Source organism: Platalea leucorodia (assembly GCF_965183815.1).
Source record: "Platalea leucorodia genome assembly, chromosome: 3".
Lineage (NCBI taxonomy): Eukaryota > Metazoa > Chordata > Aves > Pelecaniformes > Threskiornithidae > Platalea > Platalea leucorodia.
In genome coordinates this window covers 6,244,307-6,263,551 of record NC_138825.1, presented here as the reverse complement: position 1 = coordinate 6,263,551, position 19,245 = coordinate 6,244,307, and the positions used below count along the sequence as shown (strand labels likewise).

The window sequence follows — 19,245 nt, the reverse complement described above, 5'->3', positions numbered from 1 at the left end:
TGTAGGTTCCTTCCAACTGAAATAGTCTAGTCTAGTCTAGTCTAAGGAAGCACCTCTTCCCATCGTGCTTTTAACTGATGCATTCTCAGTTCTTTATAGTTTTGAGTTTCTGGCTTTCTGAGCAGCAAAGTTCCCGATCGGCTTTTTAGCAGCAGCTCTTTCATTTTCATACCATTACATTTCACGCTATTGAAGCACTTCATCCAGCTTGACTTGAAATTGTTTTTCTAGAGCCTCATTTGGAGAAGAAAAACCAGCATCATTATCATTTCAGATTGATTCGAAATACAAAATGTTCCTCGGTTTTTCGGTTCAACTAATGAACCAGAAAATCAATTATTCACGTAATTTTTCTGACCAAGATATTTGTCCCTCATAACAAACCCCTCGGGTTCAGCCAGGTATGTTTGGAGGGTCCGTCTGCAGCTGAACTGTAGACACCAGTGTCAGGGTTTACAAGCAGGACCTGGCCATCATAGAGAAACACTGAGGTTGCCGGTAAAAAAACCTCTCCCACCACACGGAATAAATACTGTAAGTGGCAAAACAAGTTTTGCACATTCCATCTTACTTCTATCCTTTAAATGTGCTCAAATGACCCAGGAGTAATGCCTGCAGAAATGTGGTTTTCAGAGGTGGTCCCTCTAGCTGATGCAGATACCTCTGGGTAGGGAACGATGCTTTGGCCCACGTTGAGCCATGTAGACGAGTTCAGCGCTGCACTAAGGCTTTAAGTGCATCATTTTGCTCCTCTGCTTTGGAGGGGTGATAATCAGTCACCTGCTGATCGTGTCCCTTGTTTGGAAGGTCCCTGACATCCCCGAAGGAGCTTGTGCTACCAATACCCTGCTCCTGCAGATACTTGGCGGCAGGCTTGCACCAACACCTGCACAGTCCCGCTGAGCTCATGGAGCTCTTCCCTGGAGTCGTGTCGGAGTTTGCTGCCTGCAGCGTGGAGATCTAAGGATGTTGTTCAGAAACCTTCGTCTTCTGAGTAAGCTTTGTTCATGCAAGACTTGACATTGATTTGAATTGGTCTGCTCATGTGAGAAAGGATTTACTTTACCTGGGCCTGCAGCAATAGTAAGCAATAATATAGATTACAGACTTCTGTGGGTAAAAGTAGTTTTCTCTAATGTAATCAGTAAAAGAATGTTTTTAATGTTGTTTGCATCAGCATTGTGATTTTAAGTAATATTAGTGTTGGAGTAATATTAGTGTTGGAGGCAAGCTTTAGTTTTATTAATGAGAGCTTACACGGGCGAGCAGAACTTTGTAATATGCTAAGTAAAGATAGAAAGTAAATGTAGAGTTCCTGATCTACATCTGCTGAGGCAGACTAGCCTTCTTTAGAGCTGAAGAAACATGTTAACCTGTAGGTCTACACATAAAAGGGGCAAACTCTCAGTGTCAGCATTTCAGAAATTGAATCTGGTCTCCTCTGGGAATACCAGACTGGGAATACTCTCCAGGTAGCACTGTATAACCTGAAAAGAGCCAGGAATTAGATCCTGATCAAGGACACTCGTAATCAGGTTCTTTTTTTAACGTGGAAGTTAGTCCCTAAAGACAAATTTATAGGAAACTGTTCCATTAACTCCTGTTGCTTGCTTGCCTGCCCTGATAAATGAGCCACACTCCCAGCTTTCTGCCAGGAGGTGGAGGGCTCTGGCTCTATTGCTGCTAACATGGTTGCTGTTTCCTTCCCATTTGTTTAGCCAAGCTTTTCGCCTCCAAAACTTTCCCCGCACTGACGCCCAAGATCTCTGAGGCCAGAAGCAGGATTTTGGGCAGGCTGAGGTGGTGCTTCGGGGCGGCTGCTGCGGCGGTAGGGTCCTTCTGGTTCCTGTACCATGGCAGTGATCCCCCAGAGAAAAGCGTGGAAAATAAACGTTAAAGTGTAAGCAATAAATGCTTTCTTTCTCCGGTAAACATGTAGAAAGGCTGAATGTGTTTTACCAAGCTTCAGTCAGATAGTCCAGTGAGCTCTCGCTTGGCTCAGCTGAGAAAGCTGATGGAGTAAAACACCCTCGGAGATTTCTTATTTCCATGGACTGGCCAAACCTCCGATAGTGCTGCTGAAGTCCCTCGGATACAAAGTTGTGTTGTGGTGGTAGAAAATTTCATCGGTGGCCGGCAGTGGGAAACACTAGGTGGCAGCAAGAAATCTCTGCAAATTCATCTCCCCGCATGTGGAAAGCGGACTCGGACAGCAGAAGTAATGAGAAATCTGCTTGGGCATCCTGATGGCATTTGTTCAAGGTAGACATTTCAGCCTGCTTCGTAACAGGTCTGTGGGGGGGATTTCCATATAAAATCGGTCACGCAGCATTTGCACTCCACATCGGCACCAGGGCAGTGTTTGCTACTTTCACTTCCATTTAACCATGCAATGATAATAGTCGTTCAGTAACTGCACATTCTGCACATCTCCATGATATATTTGTTCCTAGGACTACTGATGAACTTGTTTTGGTCCACTGTAGTCTAGAACAGAAACCGTACAGGTTATAGTCCCATTAAATTATATAGGTTATAGTCCCATTAAATTATATTCTATATTATAACCGAACAGCCAAGTTTATTCAATCCCAGCAGAGTTTGGCTCATAAATAGTAGGATCAGGGGGAAAATAACGTTGCCAAGCAGCTCGCTTACCTGTGGAGCCAAATCTCCAGGTGTAAATGTGTTTTTTTTATCTCCTGCTCTGACATGATTAGATCTGGGCTTTGGTGGCTCTCTAGGAACTTGAAAGTGCTTTGCTGCTCGCTCTTTCTTGTCTTCCTCTTCACGCAGGATCCAGTTACACTAGGAAAGTGCTGTGTATTACCGGGGAACAACGCTGACTTGCCTGCAGAGACTTTTAAACGCCTTTTCTGTTGTCTGTGGGATGAACTGTGCAGGCCAGAAAAAAAAAAGGGCATTTCAGATACAGGTCTTTGGAGAGAAAAAAGTGAACAGAAGAGAAGTATTTAGGATGAGCATTTCTGCTTTTTAATTGCCAAGATCAGATCCAACAGGCTTTTGTTAGCTATAAGGATCACACAGTTAAAAGAATAGCAAGAGATTATGAATTTTACTGAATTTTACAGTTTTATAGCCTGAACAAAACAGTAATTGCTATTTATGTCCTAATTTGCATTTAACAGAGGACAGTGCAAGTAAAGATGCTTACTGCTAAGACTTATGCTTCCATGTGAAGTAGTACTTTCCAGGAGCGTAGGGATACAGAGGCATAGAAAACTGGTTTAAACACACCAGCTTTTATGAACCACCCCGGGAAAACGCTCTGGGGCAGGAGATCGGGTCTGACTCCCATCCTGCGCCCCGGGCTGGGGGGAACAACCCCTTTTCTCTCTCATCAGCAGGCCCTTCTCCTTCCTCCAGACTTTCCGTGCTGTCTGGGGGGGTTGGAGGAAGAGGAGGGAGCAGCACTTTGTCGGGCAGATTAATTTATTAAGCGTGTTAGGACCAATCTGCCGCTGGGGACAGAGTGCACTTGACGGCGGCGCAGCCCAGCAAATCGAATCAAATCGAGATTACCCTAGAAATGTTTCAGAGGTTTCTTGTAAATGAGAGAGTGTGGTGCTGTGCCGGGCATCGCCCCTGTGAGTTACTCTGCTTCGGAGCATCCTCTGAGATCTTCTGCCTCGGTTTGTTCCCATCAAGAAGATGTTTGATTTGTGCTTCTTATTTACAAGAATGAATAATTAAAACATCAGCTCAGGAAGATCCTCATATCTTTCCTCTCACCTGCCTTGTATATTTGACCTAACCGTTAGATTTCTGTACAGGGGCACTCTCTGCTCTATGCCCACTTTTGCAGGTGAAAATTGCTCAGTGGGAGTTAGTACCACTTACTTAGGGCATTCTCATTTCTGCACTTCCCATTTAATAGCTGTCCTTGAAAAGGAAAACTAATGTACTTCTTTGGAAGAAAGAATACAGCAATTTACAATGCATATGAAATTATTTTGTGTTTTTATTTTGCCAATACAAATTCTTAAATTCTCTGAAATCAAAGAGTGAGGCTTCAGAAGATGAAGGAGCCCATAACACTCAGACAGATCGATCAGATTAAAAAGCACACCTTCCATGTGTGTGGCCAGAAAGGCACAATTTTAGTGAAGTACCTTGAAACTTCCTCGCTGTTTTTAAGGCCGTGGGACGGAGGCGTTTTTCAGCACGGCACCAGCTGCAGGGTGGTTTCTCCTGCTGTACCTTGACAGTCCCTTCCCTGCCGGCCTGGCCGGTGCACCGCACACATCATCCCACCCTTCCTCACTGCGTTAATCCCAAATACGCAGGGCTGTGATTGCAGTGACCATCTCGACCCTGAGCGGCACTTTGCTGGGCTCGTGGGAGACGAGCCCCATCGATCTGCGGAAGGCCGGCTGCACGGCACTTGGGACTGATGCACTCATCAGCATCTTCTTCTGCCCGCCGCCTTTGCCTGGTGATTTATGAAGTGGGAAGGTAATTCACAGCCCTGCGCCGCGGCTTGCAGAGCACGAGGAGCTTCTCGAGCTGGCCTCTGTACGCTCTGAAACAGACACGTTGACTTTGTCTTCAAGCATCTGCCATATATAAAGCTTCCTTCGCTGTGGTAAATCGCAGCAAAAAGTAATACAGTTTAAATTGTTTCTTCTAAATTATCAGACTGTCAAAATCCTCATTTTAATTAAAAGCAGGGAGATGAGCGCGACTGCAGCAGAGTGACCCAAGAGCCTCTGCTCTCCTAAGCAAGCGCCCCACTGTCAGAGCTGGCAGATGAAGGCAATTACTTCCCTAGCGTAAAATTTTATCACACTGGAATTTACTTAAGTATTTCAGAAAGCTCAATCAAACTGCAGCCAGAAATCTTTCACTGAGAAAAAAGTGGCGGGATCATTAATTGGGTTAATGCTCCATCAACCTTGCATTTATTAATGGGCATGTTTAGGGCACGAGGGGAACCTCATCCAGGGGAATGTCATCTGAGCTACAAAGGCGGTTTACGCTGAGGTGTGATTTTATGAATTACAGGCTGTCCCTCTCTCCAGGCTTTTTTAATTGGCGTTGTTGTTCAAGAGCAAGCTGTATTCTCCATGGTGGCAGTCAGTACCCCTGTACCGTGGTGGTAAGTGAGACTGAAATGATGAGGCACTGTCTTTTACACCACTCACCCTACCGCAGGGCTCCTCTCGCCCTGCAGATCCCACACCAACGCCTTTCTGGCCCCTAGAATAAAGTCTGCAATGGTGTCATGCGCCTTGGTTGTAGAAAGACTTTTTTTTTTTTTTCAATGCGTATCAGCCCTGGGAAGACTCACACAATGTTGTGCCCACCAGTTCCCAGCACTAATCACGTATAGATGTAAAATACTGACTGTGGAGTAGAAGCAGTGTTGGTGGGCACCTCAGCGTCAGCACTGTGTGGGAGACCCACAGCTCCCGTGAAGTGTAGCAGGAGGTTATTGAGGATGAAGTATTTGGGGAGGTGGTGGCTGAGTGTTCATTTACCGCTTGCGATTTCTTGTGCCTTTGTTGAGAAAAGCGGGCTTTTATTTTCCTCACGCCTCCCCCGGAAAAATAACAGTCTAGGCTGCAAATATTAGATGTAGGGACCACTGGTGGATACAACGTTAAGGATGATGATGATTGTCTTGTGGCTGCAGAGAGGGCTTCAGAAAACTCTACAGCCATTTGGGCTAGCTCCAAGCACCTGTAGGGTCCTCTTGTTATCTCACCTCCCTGCATTTTCTCCACTGATGCGAGTGCTTGCACCAAGTTCAGAGCGATGGGCAGCAGAGTCAGTTCACTCCTGGTTTAAGATGCATTTTTGCAATGCATTTTGCTTAGAAATTGGTGATGCCAGAGCTGAAAGGCGCATCAGGATTGCCACCACCCCTTGCTTCATCTCCTATTCCCTGCGCCTGCATCGTGGCTGAGGATGAAGAGCTGTAGTGCAGAAGGCGTCGTTCCCCTGTCTCCTCCGTAGCACATCCAGGTACAAACCAGTTCCCAAGCTGAGATTTCTTAGGTACCAGTTAGAGACACTGGAGCTTCATTGCTTTCTATTAACTGCTGTTAATTGTGTCATTTTTATTTGGCCGTAAACCTGTTCAAGTCCCACACAGCCGCGCCTGCGGCAAACTTTGGTCCTGGAGCTGTCACACATCACGAGTTTCCGTTCTGCTGCTGTCTTGGTGTTACAAGACTCAAAAACAGTTGTATTTCTTGGAGGAAAGAATTTCTGTCATCTGGCCCAAACATCCCCAGCTTTGCTTTGTGTTTTTTAGCTGCTTCTGAAGTCAGCCCAGTTGGAAAGCTCTGGGGTGCCACTGTTGCAGGGTTCCCCCGTAACCCCACGGGATGCTGCATGGTGCAGAACCCACACCAGCGGTCGCTGAACCACAGCTATACCTCAGTAAATCTTATTGAATTTGCTTTACAATTTTCTTGGGGGAAAAAAATTCCATTAGCACAGAGGCACTGGCAGATGATGTGGCTTTGAAAGGGGGAGAACAAGATACCTGGTCCTGCTCGTGTTCATCAACAGGGCTGGGCACAGGCTTTCCGAGTCAGCGATCTTTTTCTTTTCTTCCCAGAAAATGTTAAATTGACAAAATAGGGAATTTTGACATTGATGGATGGATTTTATCCAGAATGTGGCCAAAAAACTACAGTCTTTGGTGTGGTTTGGCACAGCTTTTTGGCTTAGCAGGTCCACTCTGTGTACTGTTGTGCTGAAATGATTGCCATCAGCCTTAGGAAAATGCAGCACTATTAAGAGGGCAGTTAAAATTCCGGCAGTTAATGTTTTTGAGGAATTTAATCTTGTGGGACATTTTGCTTTTTCGTTTCGTCTTGGGATAAAAGAAAATTTTGAAGCGTCATAAGTCCTATGAAATAGAAATTCTGTGGTTTTGAGATTTCTCCATTTCTCTCCCTGCTTGTATAACTCTTCAGTAACAAGTACACTAACCTCCTCACTCAAACTAAAACTTTTCAGTCACATTTCACTCATTTGTTGTGTCTGAGAGATCTGTGTACATATATTACATGTAAAATTGCACGTACCTGATGTGTTTTAAGTAGATCCAGAACAATGATTTTTGACATTTAATATTCTCTAATAGCATTTCAAATGACATATAACAACTGTGTGTATTAAAAAAAAAAGGGAAAAGTTACTAGAATGTAGATATTTGAGTGGAATTTTAAAACAAAATGTTTTGTTAAAGTTACTATATTTTAAAATGTCAAAAGAATTACCGGTGGATATGATTATAATGAAATGTTGCTCTTGTTGTTATGGCAACTAACTTTTAAAACTGCTGCGAAGGGTGACAAATTATACAGTGCCATTTTGGTTAGCCTTTTTTTATAGTTTTCCATCATTTTACTTTTGAAGAATTTTAAACAGCTGGCACTAGTGGTGGTGTTAAGCATATTACACTTCTCTCAAACCTTTAGCTGTACCTTTATTTTGATCCAGTGAGTAATATATATTTTTCAGGCTGAGTAAATTCCATTTCTACATCATCAATGTAGATCATCATTGTCTACATCTTTCAGTGATTAACATGTGGCCATGCCACTGTTTTCCCAGCTTCTCTCCTGTACTGTGCTGTTGCCAATATCAGGTTAATTAATGTGATAAAATTGGATGTACACACCTGAAGGCTGCACATGACCAAGCTCAGCTCTCTGCTGTGCAGTCACTTCGCTGTGCGGCCTCAAAAAAAATTCAGCGATGCCGATGTGCGCTCAGAAATGTGACTGCAGCGTAGACGGGCGTATTTCATGGGTCTCTGCGTAGCTGTTTTGCAGCAGCGGGAACCTGACGACGACGGCTCATCTGAGCTGTTCAGTCCAGCCCCTGTGGACCAGCCCCACCAAAACGCATTGCAGAGCTCAGCCGCGGCGTTTTGTCAGGTAGCACTTGCAGAAGCAAGCGGGAGATGTTTTTGTACAGGTGGATGCACAGGAAGGAGTCTCTGGGACCCATCCCTCCTCCAAAGGAGAAATTGTGAGAACGATTTATTTTTTTACTCCATTGAATTTAGTAGAGAGACAAGGGCACAGTCCTGGAGTAACACAGCCATTGGATAGCCCAGCATTATGCTCCCCCAAGCTCAGCACCTCTCATCTGATATTAAGGAAACCAGAATGGTGGGGGAGGCTTCATACAGAAGAGGTAAATCAGCCTCTCCGAGGGAGGTATTCTGAGCTGATGTTACCCACAGTGACCTTCTCCCCCTGGAAAGCGCGGTGTTACCTGCCGCGAGGTGTCGGTACGGGTATCAGTTGCCTCTTCTGTCATAACAGAAAAAAGAAGCTGTATGCTCTGCTGCTATTGGCATCCGTCGGGAGGTGAAAAACTTGTTGAATGATAGTGGGCGGACAGAGTAAAACCTGCTTTTTCGTATCCAGTGATGTTGAGTCAGCTCTGGTGATGAGCACGTCCCAGACACGGCACATCCTGCAGCACCCCTGGGCTCATGTCTGGGTGCTCCTGCCCTCCCAGCTAGCAAAACCACGGAGGTGGACTTGGCTGAGTTTTACTTTGGGGGTTTTCATTTATATTTAATTTCTCCTGTGCATGGGAAAGGTCCTGTCTTAAGAGCTGTCCCAAACAGGAATTTCTGGATCTCCTAGAAAGGGATTAGAGAAATTCATGAGACAGGATCATGGCTCGCGTGCGAAGACGCTTCACAGCAAGGGGCAGGTGACATGGTCTCGTGCTCGTGGTTTTGCCAGGTGACTCTGGGGTGTAAAGTGCATGTTTGGTCCAGGGAGCAGAGACCTGTACCTCCTCTCCCAGCTGAGGCATCCAACACTGGTGAAATTTGCAGAACTCCTTTGCCTAAGAGGGAACTGTGGGATACCAGAAATGATTAGTATTTTTTTAAATTATTTTTAGGGGGCAAATGAAATAGCATTGGAAAGGAATTCATAACAGAAATGATAAAAATTTTGCGGCTTCCAGGTGGAAACCAAGCTCTAAATTACAGGCTTCAGGAAGAAATGTTCTGACATACTTTCCTGTCTGTTGTATATTCCTTGTGACTAACTCGGAGTAATAGCCGTTTTGTAGACAGGCTGTAGATCAAAACTGGAGCAGATCCCGTAGAACACTGCTGGAGGCTGCAGAGTGATAAATTACATCTCTTCCCATCCCGCACTGTTTCTCGCCACGTATCTGATGAGTTTCTGTTGCGCAAGGCATGTTTCCAGGGTAATGCTGTACGGCGTACTTCCCACTTAGGTTAATGTTTTGTATTACCATGCAGAAATGAGGTGTTTGGTTGGTGCGGGTTGCTGGTGCCGGCCTGTCCATCTGTCTGGTTGTATCTGCTCATTGCCTGCCGAGGTCAGGAGACAGCTGCCCAAATGCAGCACTTATTTCTAACTTGCACAATTTGTATCATCTCCAGTTCTGTCTCAGGATGAAGTTTGGTGGTCCCACAGCCAGAAGCTGGGTTTTGGCACGATCCAGGTTTCAGAGTTCAAAGCAGCAAATATATCCAATTACCTTCCTTGCAGTTCAACCATACAGACATAGCGTAGACGTGGTTACTAAGAGGACCCTGCACCGGTGGTGGGAGCAGATGGCACCCAAAGGGAGAGAGGCCTGGGGTGGCCGCTGGTGAGGAGCAGGTCTGCTGGCTGCGTGGAGAGGTCACCCAACGCTAAGGCCACCGTGCCAGGTCCTAGGGGACAAGTCGCCAGCTTCCTAACCCTGGGACTTTTGGGAAGCGCAATGTACGAACGAGTTCCCCAAGACACTTGCACCTACATTAGGTGGGAGGAAATGCAGAGGAGAGGGATGTGACTTTAGCACAGACCCAATCCTTAATTCTGTCTCCAAACCTCTTTTGTCCGAAAAATAGACAGGACTCGTGCGCTCTCTTAAACATGGTCTTTTATCTAATGTCCTAGGCTGATGCACAAGCTCGTCTCTTAGAGATGGCAATGCAGCATTGGTTGGGCACTTCTGCCATGAGCATGGGAAGCACAACCTGCCATGAAGCCATCATCAGGTGAGGGAAAGAGAGGGTGGAGGTACAGAAATGTTTTTCAGTCCTTTCTCATGAAGCTTCCCCATTCGGGTGTAATTAGCATTCACTGGAGCGCAGTAGGATCGCGAGGATGGCTCCAACACCGTCATCTGGAAAGGCGACTCAGAGGTTAGGACTTGCCCTCAAGTGAATATTCAATGGAGAAAAACCTTAGGTGAAACAGTGGGTCCCCTTACTTGAAAACAGCTGTCCTGGATCCCAGCTGAGCTCCCCAGACACTGGGCTTTCAGCTTCCATTGCTTTTTCTCCCTGGCAGCGTATTTACTTATCCATGTAAAGTCAGGCATTGGAGACCATGGGGAAGTCTTTATCTCTCATCTCCCATCTTCCTCTTTGAGCCTGGTCCTTGTGTCAGCCCTCAGGATGGCAGCTCAGACTGAAAATTTAGCCTCACAAGCAAGGGAAAGGAGCCCACCTCATGTTGGCCCTGGGCTGCTGGAAAAAGCAAGTTTTTGCTGCACACTGGTGGCCGTCTCCAGGAGTTTTGAGGGTCTCCAGCTACTCTGAGGTCCTCTAAGGACTGTGCTTGCTCTGAGATCTCACAGCCTCTTCTCCTGGTGAGAATGGATCAAATGCAGACCCCTGACACCTCTTACGCCCTTGGCTGCAGCTAGAAAACTCTGTTACCTACAGGGGAAGCCAGAGATTTCCTTCTGACATGATGACAAGGATCAGTTATTCTCCCCAAGGTAGTGCTGTTCACATTTGCTTACGCTAAGGAGTAAAATGTGGTGTCATGAACACAGCTTCAAATACTTTGAATGTCTTGCAACTCAAGAAGATAAATTACTGTCACGTCCATCACTTACACTTAGATTACTTTGACCAGCTGTGCTTTATGCACCTTTTCTTAAGAAAAAAATTATTTTCAGATAGGCATAGGCTGTGCTTTTAGTTTATGTATAATGCAAATGAGGGGAGAAGCTAGCTAGAAGCAAAATCAGAGTTTAGATGGGCTGTTTATAACAGTGACATTTCCTTAAAAGGCCTTTTTTTTTTACCCTGCACATCACAGGGATTTTAAATCCTCATTGACTTCTGAAAACACAGCTCTGGGAGGACAAAGGATGATATATTCTTAACGACTGTGTAAAGTATAGTAGTTTTAAAGAGAATAAATGCAAGGTCGTATTAGGGCAAAACAGTTAATTACCCACTTCATTATTGTCAAGGTTAATACAGTATTTGAGCGCAGAAGCTGTTTTTCATCTCCTTTTGGAAACAAGGCAAGACAGCATTTCTTACAGACAGATCCATTATAGCTTATCACCGGAGGACAGACCGCTACGGAAACACCATGAAGGATGTCTACTGTCACCGGGCTCCAGAGCAAACGCCAAACCTGTCCAGAGAGCAATGGAAATGAAATGAGAGCTACAGCATCAGAGTACCGTGCTTTAATTCAGAGAGATTGCGCCCCATTGATTTTAACGTATGACGGTAACGGTAGCATAAAATTCACCGGCACTCCTTCATCTATTGTAACATTGATCCCTCCTAAATTGCACAATGCGCTGAAAAACGTCCTTTAATAAACATGGGGTATCGACTATAGCAAATCCCGTCTTTCCGTGGTGAACCCAGTGAAAGCTGCACCTGCAGTAGGGCTCGATCTCTGTTTTTCGTGCATGCCGGGGTGTTGTACAGGTTTCCATTACATGATCTCAATAGGCAGAAACAAAGGCCTCATAAATCTTAGCCCATCAGCCTTGGTGAATAACGCTCTGCTTTTAACCATCTGCCTGCAGCAACTCCGGAAATTCTGTAAGTTTAAAAATTTGGAGACCAGTAAGTGGTTAAAAAAAAATAAGAGAAAAAATCTATATAAATAGATATAGAATATATATAAAAATAGAATTCCCTCCTTATATGGAAACATGAGTTGTTTTTTTCAGTTTATAAAGCCTTTAAAATTGCAAAAACTAGTCTGGTTCCTGTGAAACTAATTACCAGGATAACTGTGTTTATACCACTTTTGATGTAGCTTTTTTCTGTTACATTTTCTTTCAAGGTTTTTGTTTTGCTTTTTAAGTTAGAGCTAGAATTTCCCATCTTTTGTGATTCCTGCCGTGGTATTTCAGTCCCAGGAGGTTTTCCCTCTGCTCGCCAATGCAGCGCACAGCCTGGTGATGCAGTAACCGGAGTCTGCGTTCCCAAATAGAGACCCCACATCAGCAATTTGGTCTTTACACTGAAGTCATGCCTTTGAACCTGGGTACTTCTGGCCCTGGTGCCAACATTAGGCTTTCGGGTTTGGGAATTTGGGCCATGGTTATGGCAGTTCTCGATCTCTGTCTTCGTTCTGCAAATACTGTGCTTCCCAGGAAAGCTGCAGGTGCTGGCGAGCCCCTGCACATGCTTTCTCTGTAATAAATGAATTCAGGACAGGTTAACATGGCACAACATATGTTTTATTCTTTATAACATCTTCTTTGATGTTATTTTTTAATTTTTTGATGCTTGGTGGGCATCCTTACAGAGCAATTACTCTTATTACTCCTATAGAATGATACCTGCTTTGGGGTATTAATTTGTTTTTTAAGCCTAGTAAATTGTCCTGTATTTCAGATTTGTGTGTAAACATCTTAAGTTCCATTCAGCTAGCAAGCTACTTGACAATGTAGCGTATTTCACAGGGTCTCACTGAAACCCTTCCTAAATTACCTGCTCTGTGGACACTACTGTTCTTTCGATAGGAGTAATGCTGGATGTTGGAAACAATCAAGCTCATATAGGCTGTCTGATTTAGCCAGAGGAGTATGTCCTTTCATATAAGGGAAGTGCTAAATTTACAACCAAGCCAAAGCAAATAGAAATATTACTGTTGCTATTAATAATAAATAATTATAATAATTGATAATATCAATAATTGTTATTAATAGTAATAAAGCACTGACTGTTCTGTGGAAAATGTCCATCTGGGACAGGTAAGTTTGATCCTCCCTTTGCACTGGCCCTTTTAATTTACTCGTAGAGAGTAGCCTGAAGCAAATAGGAATTACAGCCATCACCCTTGCAAGTCAGTGTTTGCCAGTGATCGTCCTCAAAGTGCTGGGAGAAAACAAAAGGGCTTTAGTTTTTAATCCCCTTAACTTCATCAGTCGGGATGAGACAGCACTGAGGTCCCAGAGCTAACCGAGACTGCTTCATCAGACTGAGGCTTCGGTGGCAAATGCTTTTTTTTGAAAATTGGAGTTTCCTACAAGACCATTTTACTATTAGTACTTTTTTTAAATCCTCATAATCAAAAAGGGGGGGTCCCAAACATGCACCTGGTCTGCAGAAAATCCGTAAACTGCAGGGGTTTGTCATCGGTGAATTCCCTAACACATAAACCTTCGACTGCATTCTTCTAAATCTTCCTTCTGAAGGTACCTAAAAATCCTGCTTCCAGAGAGCATCTGCTTGGAGGAGCAGAGGGAAAACTCCTCTTCCCTGTAACCGAAGAGGCCGCTCTGCTCCCAGGGGCTCCCTCCGGCCCCGAGGTCCTTTTGAGCAGGCACAAGGCGGGTTGCTCCAGGGAACCCCTCCTTTGTGAAGGCCAGTCCCGCGGAGAGTATTAAATTGGCATTTTACTCCTTGGCATGCATTTGCACAGGGGAAGCGGGGTGGCAGTTGGGTATTTCAATCTTGTTTTCAATTATATGCATTTCATTGTCGAATGTTGCTGGTTTATTATGTGATAATTAAATATGAATGATCACGCAGTCATCCTGCCAAAGAGGCTGTAGCCGAATGAAACCAATTCCTCTTGTCTTGCTGAATGGCTTTGGAGGTGAAAGGAGTGATCTATTTGCTGTCCCTTATTTTTGCTGTCCTATTGTTTCGGTATCACTAGCTTCAAAATAGCAAACTAGGCAAGTAATTACGGACATAAATCAGAGCAGGGAGCAGCGTGAGGTCAGGACTGCTTTGCTTGTAGCCCAGCTTTTCTCAGCTGCCTTTTGCTGAATAACAGAGAAGTACGTCGCTGTTAATTTTGTGAAAAAGTGATTTTATTAATGATGAAATGCATATTTTGACAAAGTTTGAGTCCCTGCATGCTTTCAAGCAGGGATGGAGCAGCCTCGCCGTGCCCCGAGCAGAGCCTCCTCTGTCAGCGTTGCAATGAATGAAGGTAGAGTGGCCAGACTGGATGCCACGGTCGGCGTCCGATACGCCACGGTCGGCGTCCGATACGCCACGGTTGGCGTCCGATACGCCACAGTCGCCGTGCAACATAGGCAGGCTGCAGCTGGCAGAGGGACGTCTCCTTGGGGTGACCACAGTGACTCTGTTTAAAAACTCAGCAAGTTAAATAAGATACAGCCATAGATATTTAACTGAAGCGAATCAGCAAAGCAAATGTGTTTTCGGTAGAGCCGCACTGATTTATGGCCCTAGCCCTTAATCTGTACATCTTATTCTTGTGGGGTGTTTATAAATGTGAAGCGGTGCTCAATGGGAGTCAACTGCTGAGAAATGGCTGCAACCATGTGTTACAGTCTTCAGATGATACTAGCTAAAAATAGTCAATCTTTTGTGAAGGAGAGCTGTAACAAGCACTGCTCGCCTCCCGTCCTACCAGGAGCACCAGTGTTTTGGACAGAAAGGAGTAGGGATCGGCAGGGGGTTGCGGGCAAGTTCATGTCCATGGTATTCCTACACGCTTGTTGTCCATGGCTGGGGGATCGATAGAGGACTTTGCAATATTAGGACACAAACAGGGCCACCACCGCTGCCACCACATGGCATCTGTGATGTGGATGTCCCAAAGCCATGGTTGTGCACAGTGGTTTGCTGGATGCTGTGTGTTGTAAGAAGGAGATGTAGTTAAGTATTTTTCCCTCTTCCCCAAGTGTCTCTTATGCTAATTTAACTAAGAGGCAACCCCCAGTGGTAATTCCGCTACCCAGGAACATACCGTTTTCTGAAAAAAACCCCAAACCCAGTGCCTACTAAACTACATGCTACTTTCCATTCCAACAGTTTGTTAAAATAACATGCAGAAGTGACCGCTGAATGATTTTCGTTTAGCTTATCCATACCCTGTAAGTCAGATTCAGCCCACCAGTTTGGCTTGATGTAGACAACTGAATAATAACAAATAAAAAATAAGTAGTGGTTTTAAACATCTGCTGAACATCCACCTCTTAAACTGGGCTTTTAAGAGTGTCTTGGGGTTGCATGCCAAATCTCAGTTTATAATGTACACCGATTTTAACCCCTCTTTGTTTATTCATTTCTGCATGTCCTATTGTAAGTATTGATTGAGATTTTTTTTCTAGCAATGGATTATTCTGAGGTACATGACTGAAGAACATAACACATCGCTACGGGTATTTCTGGGTGAATCATAGACTTTTTTTCTTTTTGGTGGTTTTCTTGGTCAGATATTAAACGAAAATCAGTATTTAATCAAAGCAATTTTTTATTCCCAGACTATTGTTAGAGGAAATAAGCCTCGAAAGGATACTTCAATCAACGGCCTGCTGGAAGAGTTTGACAATATCTCGGTGACACGATCCAATTCCCTGCGGAAGGAAAGTCCTCCCACCCACCACCAAGGAAACGCAAACCACGTGCCAAGGCACCAGGAGGAAAATGGTTATGTCACGTATTCCCAGTACTCCAGCGAGTCAGACACTACAACAGACTATGTCATGGAAAAATATCGAGACAAGACTGTTTACGGGGAAGAGTTAGACAGGTACTACAAAGGGAGCTATGCTGCCAAGCAGAACGGGCACATGATGAAGGTGACTTCCCGGGACATCTATTATTCAGAAGTAACACCCCTGCAGTCAGACCTCTCCAGGTTCCTCCCAGATTACCATGCACACCTGGAGACAAAGCCCAAACCGCTGGAATACGGCGGTCTAAAGCTGGAGTATCAGCGGATCCCCAGCGGATCCTCCCTGGACTATAGAGATCCCTTTCCTTACACCCCGTCCCGAGCGTCAGTGCAGAGTGAGTGCCCCAAGGAGAGGCTGGAGTACAGCGACGGCGACTGGGGACATGGCCTGGGCAAGGACGACTACGACAAGAGGCCGAAGTCATCCTACGTGGACCCAGCGAGCCCTCAGCCAGCGATGAGGCAGAGATCCAGGTCGGGCTCCGGTCTGCAGGAGCCGGCCATGCCCTACGGAGCAAGCGCTTTTAAAGCACACCAGCAAGGACACTCCTACAGCTCCTACACCTACCCCCGCTTGTCCGAAACCGCGGCAGGCATCCCCAAGGTAACGTGACATCCCTGGTGACAGTGCTGCCAGGGCAGGGATCTACCTCTCCAAAATGGGAGTGCAAAAAATTAAACACGTGCAAAAACATTAAGGGCAAGGAGCCATGCTTGGGCACACGATGCTGGACGCGGCCAGTCACGTCCTCGGGAGCCACGTGGCTGCCGCTCGGCGGGTGCAAAAACCCACCGGCTTTAATCGGGTGTCTGAAAATGGATGTCAGGCACCAGTGGGTTTAAGATACTTATTAAAAGGCAGGTTTGGAGATGCCCAGCTTCTGGGGGTTTTACTTGGGATTCCCAATAACCCCAAGTCCTTCACCAGTTTTTGTAGCATTAGGAATTCGTACGCCTGTGCAGATCTTGGCTGGGGGTGAGAAGCTGGGCTGGTTTGTGTATCAGACGCTTTCGCAAGGCTGAAACCTCTGTGTATTTATATTGTATTTATGCTATACTTACATTACAAGGGTTATTAACCCTTTGCCACTAATGAGAGTAGGGGTTTACCCCTCTCCGCTTTGTTTTTAGGCAGTGAAATTAAATCAAAGCAGCTTATCTCACCCGAGACGTTTTAGATGTAGTTAAAAAAAAAGGGTTAAGGTGCAAAAAAACCATTTCAACTGCGATATCTACAAGCAGCTCCTCTGCACAGATTTGTGGCGTGCTCTGCTAAGTCACATGAGGAATATTACCCATACAAGCTGTCCTTCCCTACTTGCAATAGTTTGCTGTAACTATTTGTTCAGTAAAGAGAATAACGCTTTTCTTACATGTCTAGTCACGTAGCTACGATGATGACCTGCTTAAACATCTAATACTCTGCAAGGAATGGGTTTTTTCTTCAGTGTAGATTGCATTGAACATTACCGAGTTCCCCTAGCAACAGGCGCCGAGATGATAGCTCGTTTTTCCAGGGCTGAAACAGTCTCGGGTTGCTGTGACTTACCAAATGTGCTGAGGTAGGTAGCTTGTCAGGTGGTGAGATCCACTCTGCTGTTTAATGATGATCTGAACGGTGCATTTTCTTACTGGCTCTGTGCACGGAGAAGGTGGTCCTGTCCAGCTGCAGACCCAGAAGTCGTCCCAGGTCTCTGCAAATCCACGATCGCCCAATGCCAGAGGCGTGCCTGTGTCTTGCTTGCTCAGGTTTTGACTGCTGTGCTGATCCTGGGGTGCAGAGTTACAACGCCGTGGTAAAGGGAGAGCAATGTGGTTTTGTTCCACGTTGCATTAAAGCACAGAGCTGGGCTCTGGAGGTTGAGGATAAATCGTGGGGGGAGTAGAAGAGTTACCAGGTCTCTTTGCGTGCCTTTCCTGAGCTGGGGGTGTGGTGGGAGGGGTGCGTGTGGGCAGTTAAACTGCGTGGTATTAAACATGGGTTCTGGAAGTTTTGAGGAAAGCCTGGGATGGGCTATCTGCTGTTTCCTTCATTTAAAGCAATCATTTTGTCAGGGTTTAGAAAGGAGAAGGACAAATCCCCAGTACTTCGTAGACTCTCTTGGTGCCTGCTCCTGCCAGTTTTACAGCATTCAGTAGGGCAGAAGACAGAGGTATATTTTACAGGACTCAAAGCACTCCAGACACTTTGAAAAATAGCCCATTAAAATGCAGTAACAACTTTTATAAAAAAAAAAAAAGATGCCTCCGTGCAAGATTCATTGTGAGCTGTTCCTCTCCTCAGAGCATCGAAAACACTCCTACAGCCTTGGTTTATTGAAACTTGATGATTCACTGTTAAATGCAGCAGTTTCAATTCCCAAACCCGTCCACAGCTCCTGGAAGTGAATAGCAGTTTCTTGTCTTGGATGATTGCTGAAGAGCCGTCTTTTCAAGGAGGCATTAGTAAGATAATGGTTCATCAAATGGGCTTACTAAATGAGAATCAGGTCTCGAATCAGATATTTTACAAATGAGATTGGCTTTAAAGTAGAATTAGAAGGGGGGAAAAAAGTAAGCAGTGAGAAAGTCTGCAGGCACTTCAAAATGTACGGCTTCAAAATGCATTTAACAAAGATGTTCGTTTTGGCTTGTAAATGTGAAGAGCAGACTTACTTCAGTATTATTTGCTGGTGGTAGATGTCAGATAAATCAGATGTCTGCCCTGTTTCATCATCAGTGATTTCAGAGGTATTACGTCATAAGACTTCCACTGCGTGGGGCTTGGCCACCATCGTGCAGTGGGACCACGGAGGTGTAGGAAGCCGGTGGCTCAGATTTGGTTCCCTCCAGCCCATCCCTGTGTTGCCCTGCTGCTCTGTTCCCGCAGGCTGACTCCAATAACACTTGCATGGGGTCGCAGTGGCTGCTGTGTTACCCTCGCAACACAGAGATTACGTCCCACTTTGTTCAACGGAGTCTCCTCACTGTCGTCACACGGTATCAAACTCGTCCCACCAGGTCTGCTTATTTTTGGACACTCTGTACCGCATGTTTTCTTTTTACCCTCCTCTTCATCGCAGGCAGCCCTCTTAACTTTTTACACCGGATCCTATTATTTCGAAGCTCCTTTCCCTGTCATTTTTTGGTAGCAGCTCTCCGTGACCCTCTCCTGTCCCTCCTCCAAGGGACCCTGATTTCTGCTCTCCCCTTCCCTACCTCGTGCTGCTGTAACTTAGCAGAGGTCTCCATCTAACGTGGCCGCTGCTCAGCACCACCGTTTTCCTGCTGTGCATTTTGCAGGCACTCTGCGCCAGGAGGACGTTTCCAGCCTGGTGAAGGCAGAGCCAAGCCTTTACTATCAGAAACCCTCTTTTTTCCCCTGTTTTCTCATTCACGTGCCAGTAGCTTTCCACAAATGCTGCCTGTCACCGCCACACGGAGTCTCTTGGAGATTTCCACCAGAGTAACCCTTTCCCACGCAATCTCCGTTGCAATCATCCCTTCCACACCTTTTACTTTGGCAAACTGAAACCTAATCCAACCGAAATCTGTTTTACCTTTACTGAAAGGCGAGCCCGTCTCG

General features: G+C 45.5%; 1 protein-coding gene across 3 annotated transcripts in view; it reads left to right on the top strand.

Moving 5' to 3' along the window:
- The window catches only part of PAK5 (p21 (RAC1) activated kinase 5), a gene marked incomplete at both ends in the record, with an annotated part of 172,196 nt that overhangs the window by 139,672 nt on the left and 13,279 nt on the right, over nt 1–19,245 (top strand). For all 3 annotated transcript variants that reach the window (XM_082305228.1, XM_082305229.1, XM_082305230.1), the window contains one exon: nt 15,487–16,284. In XM_082305228.1, coding sequence (XP_082161354.1) covers nt 15,487–16,284 — 798 coding nt within the window. The remainder of the gene's footprint in view (nt 1–15,486; nt 16,285–19,245) is intronic.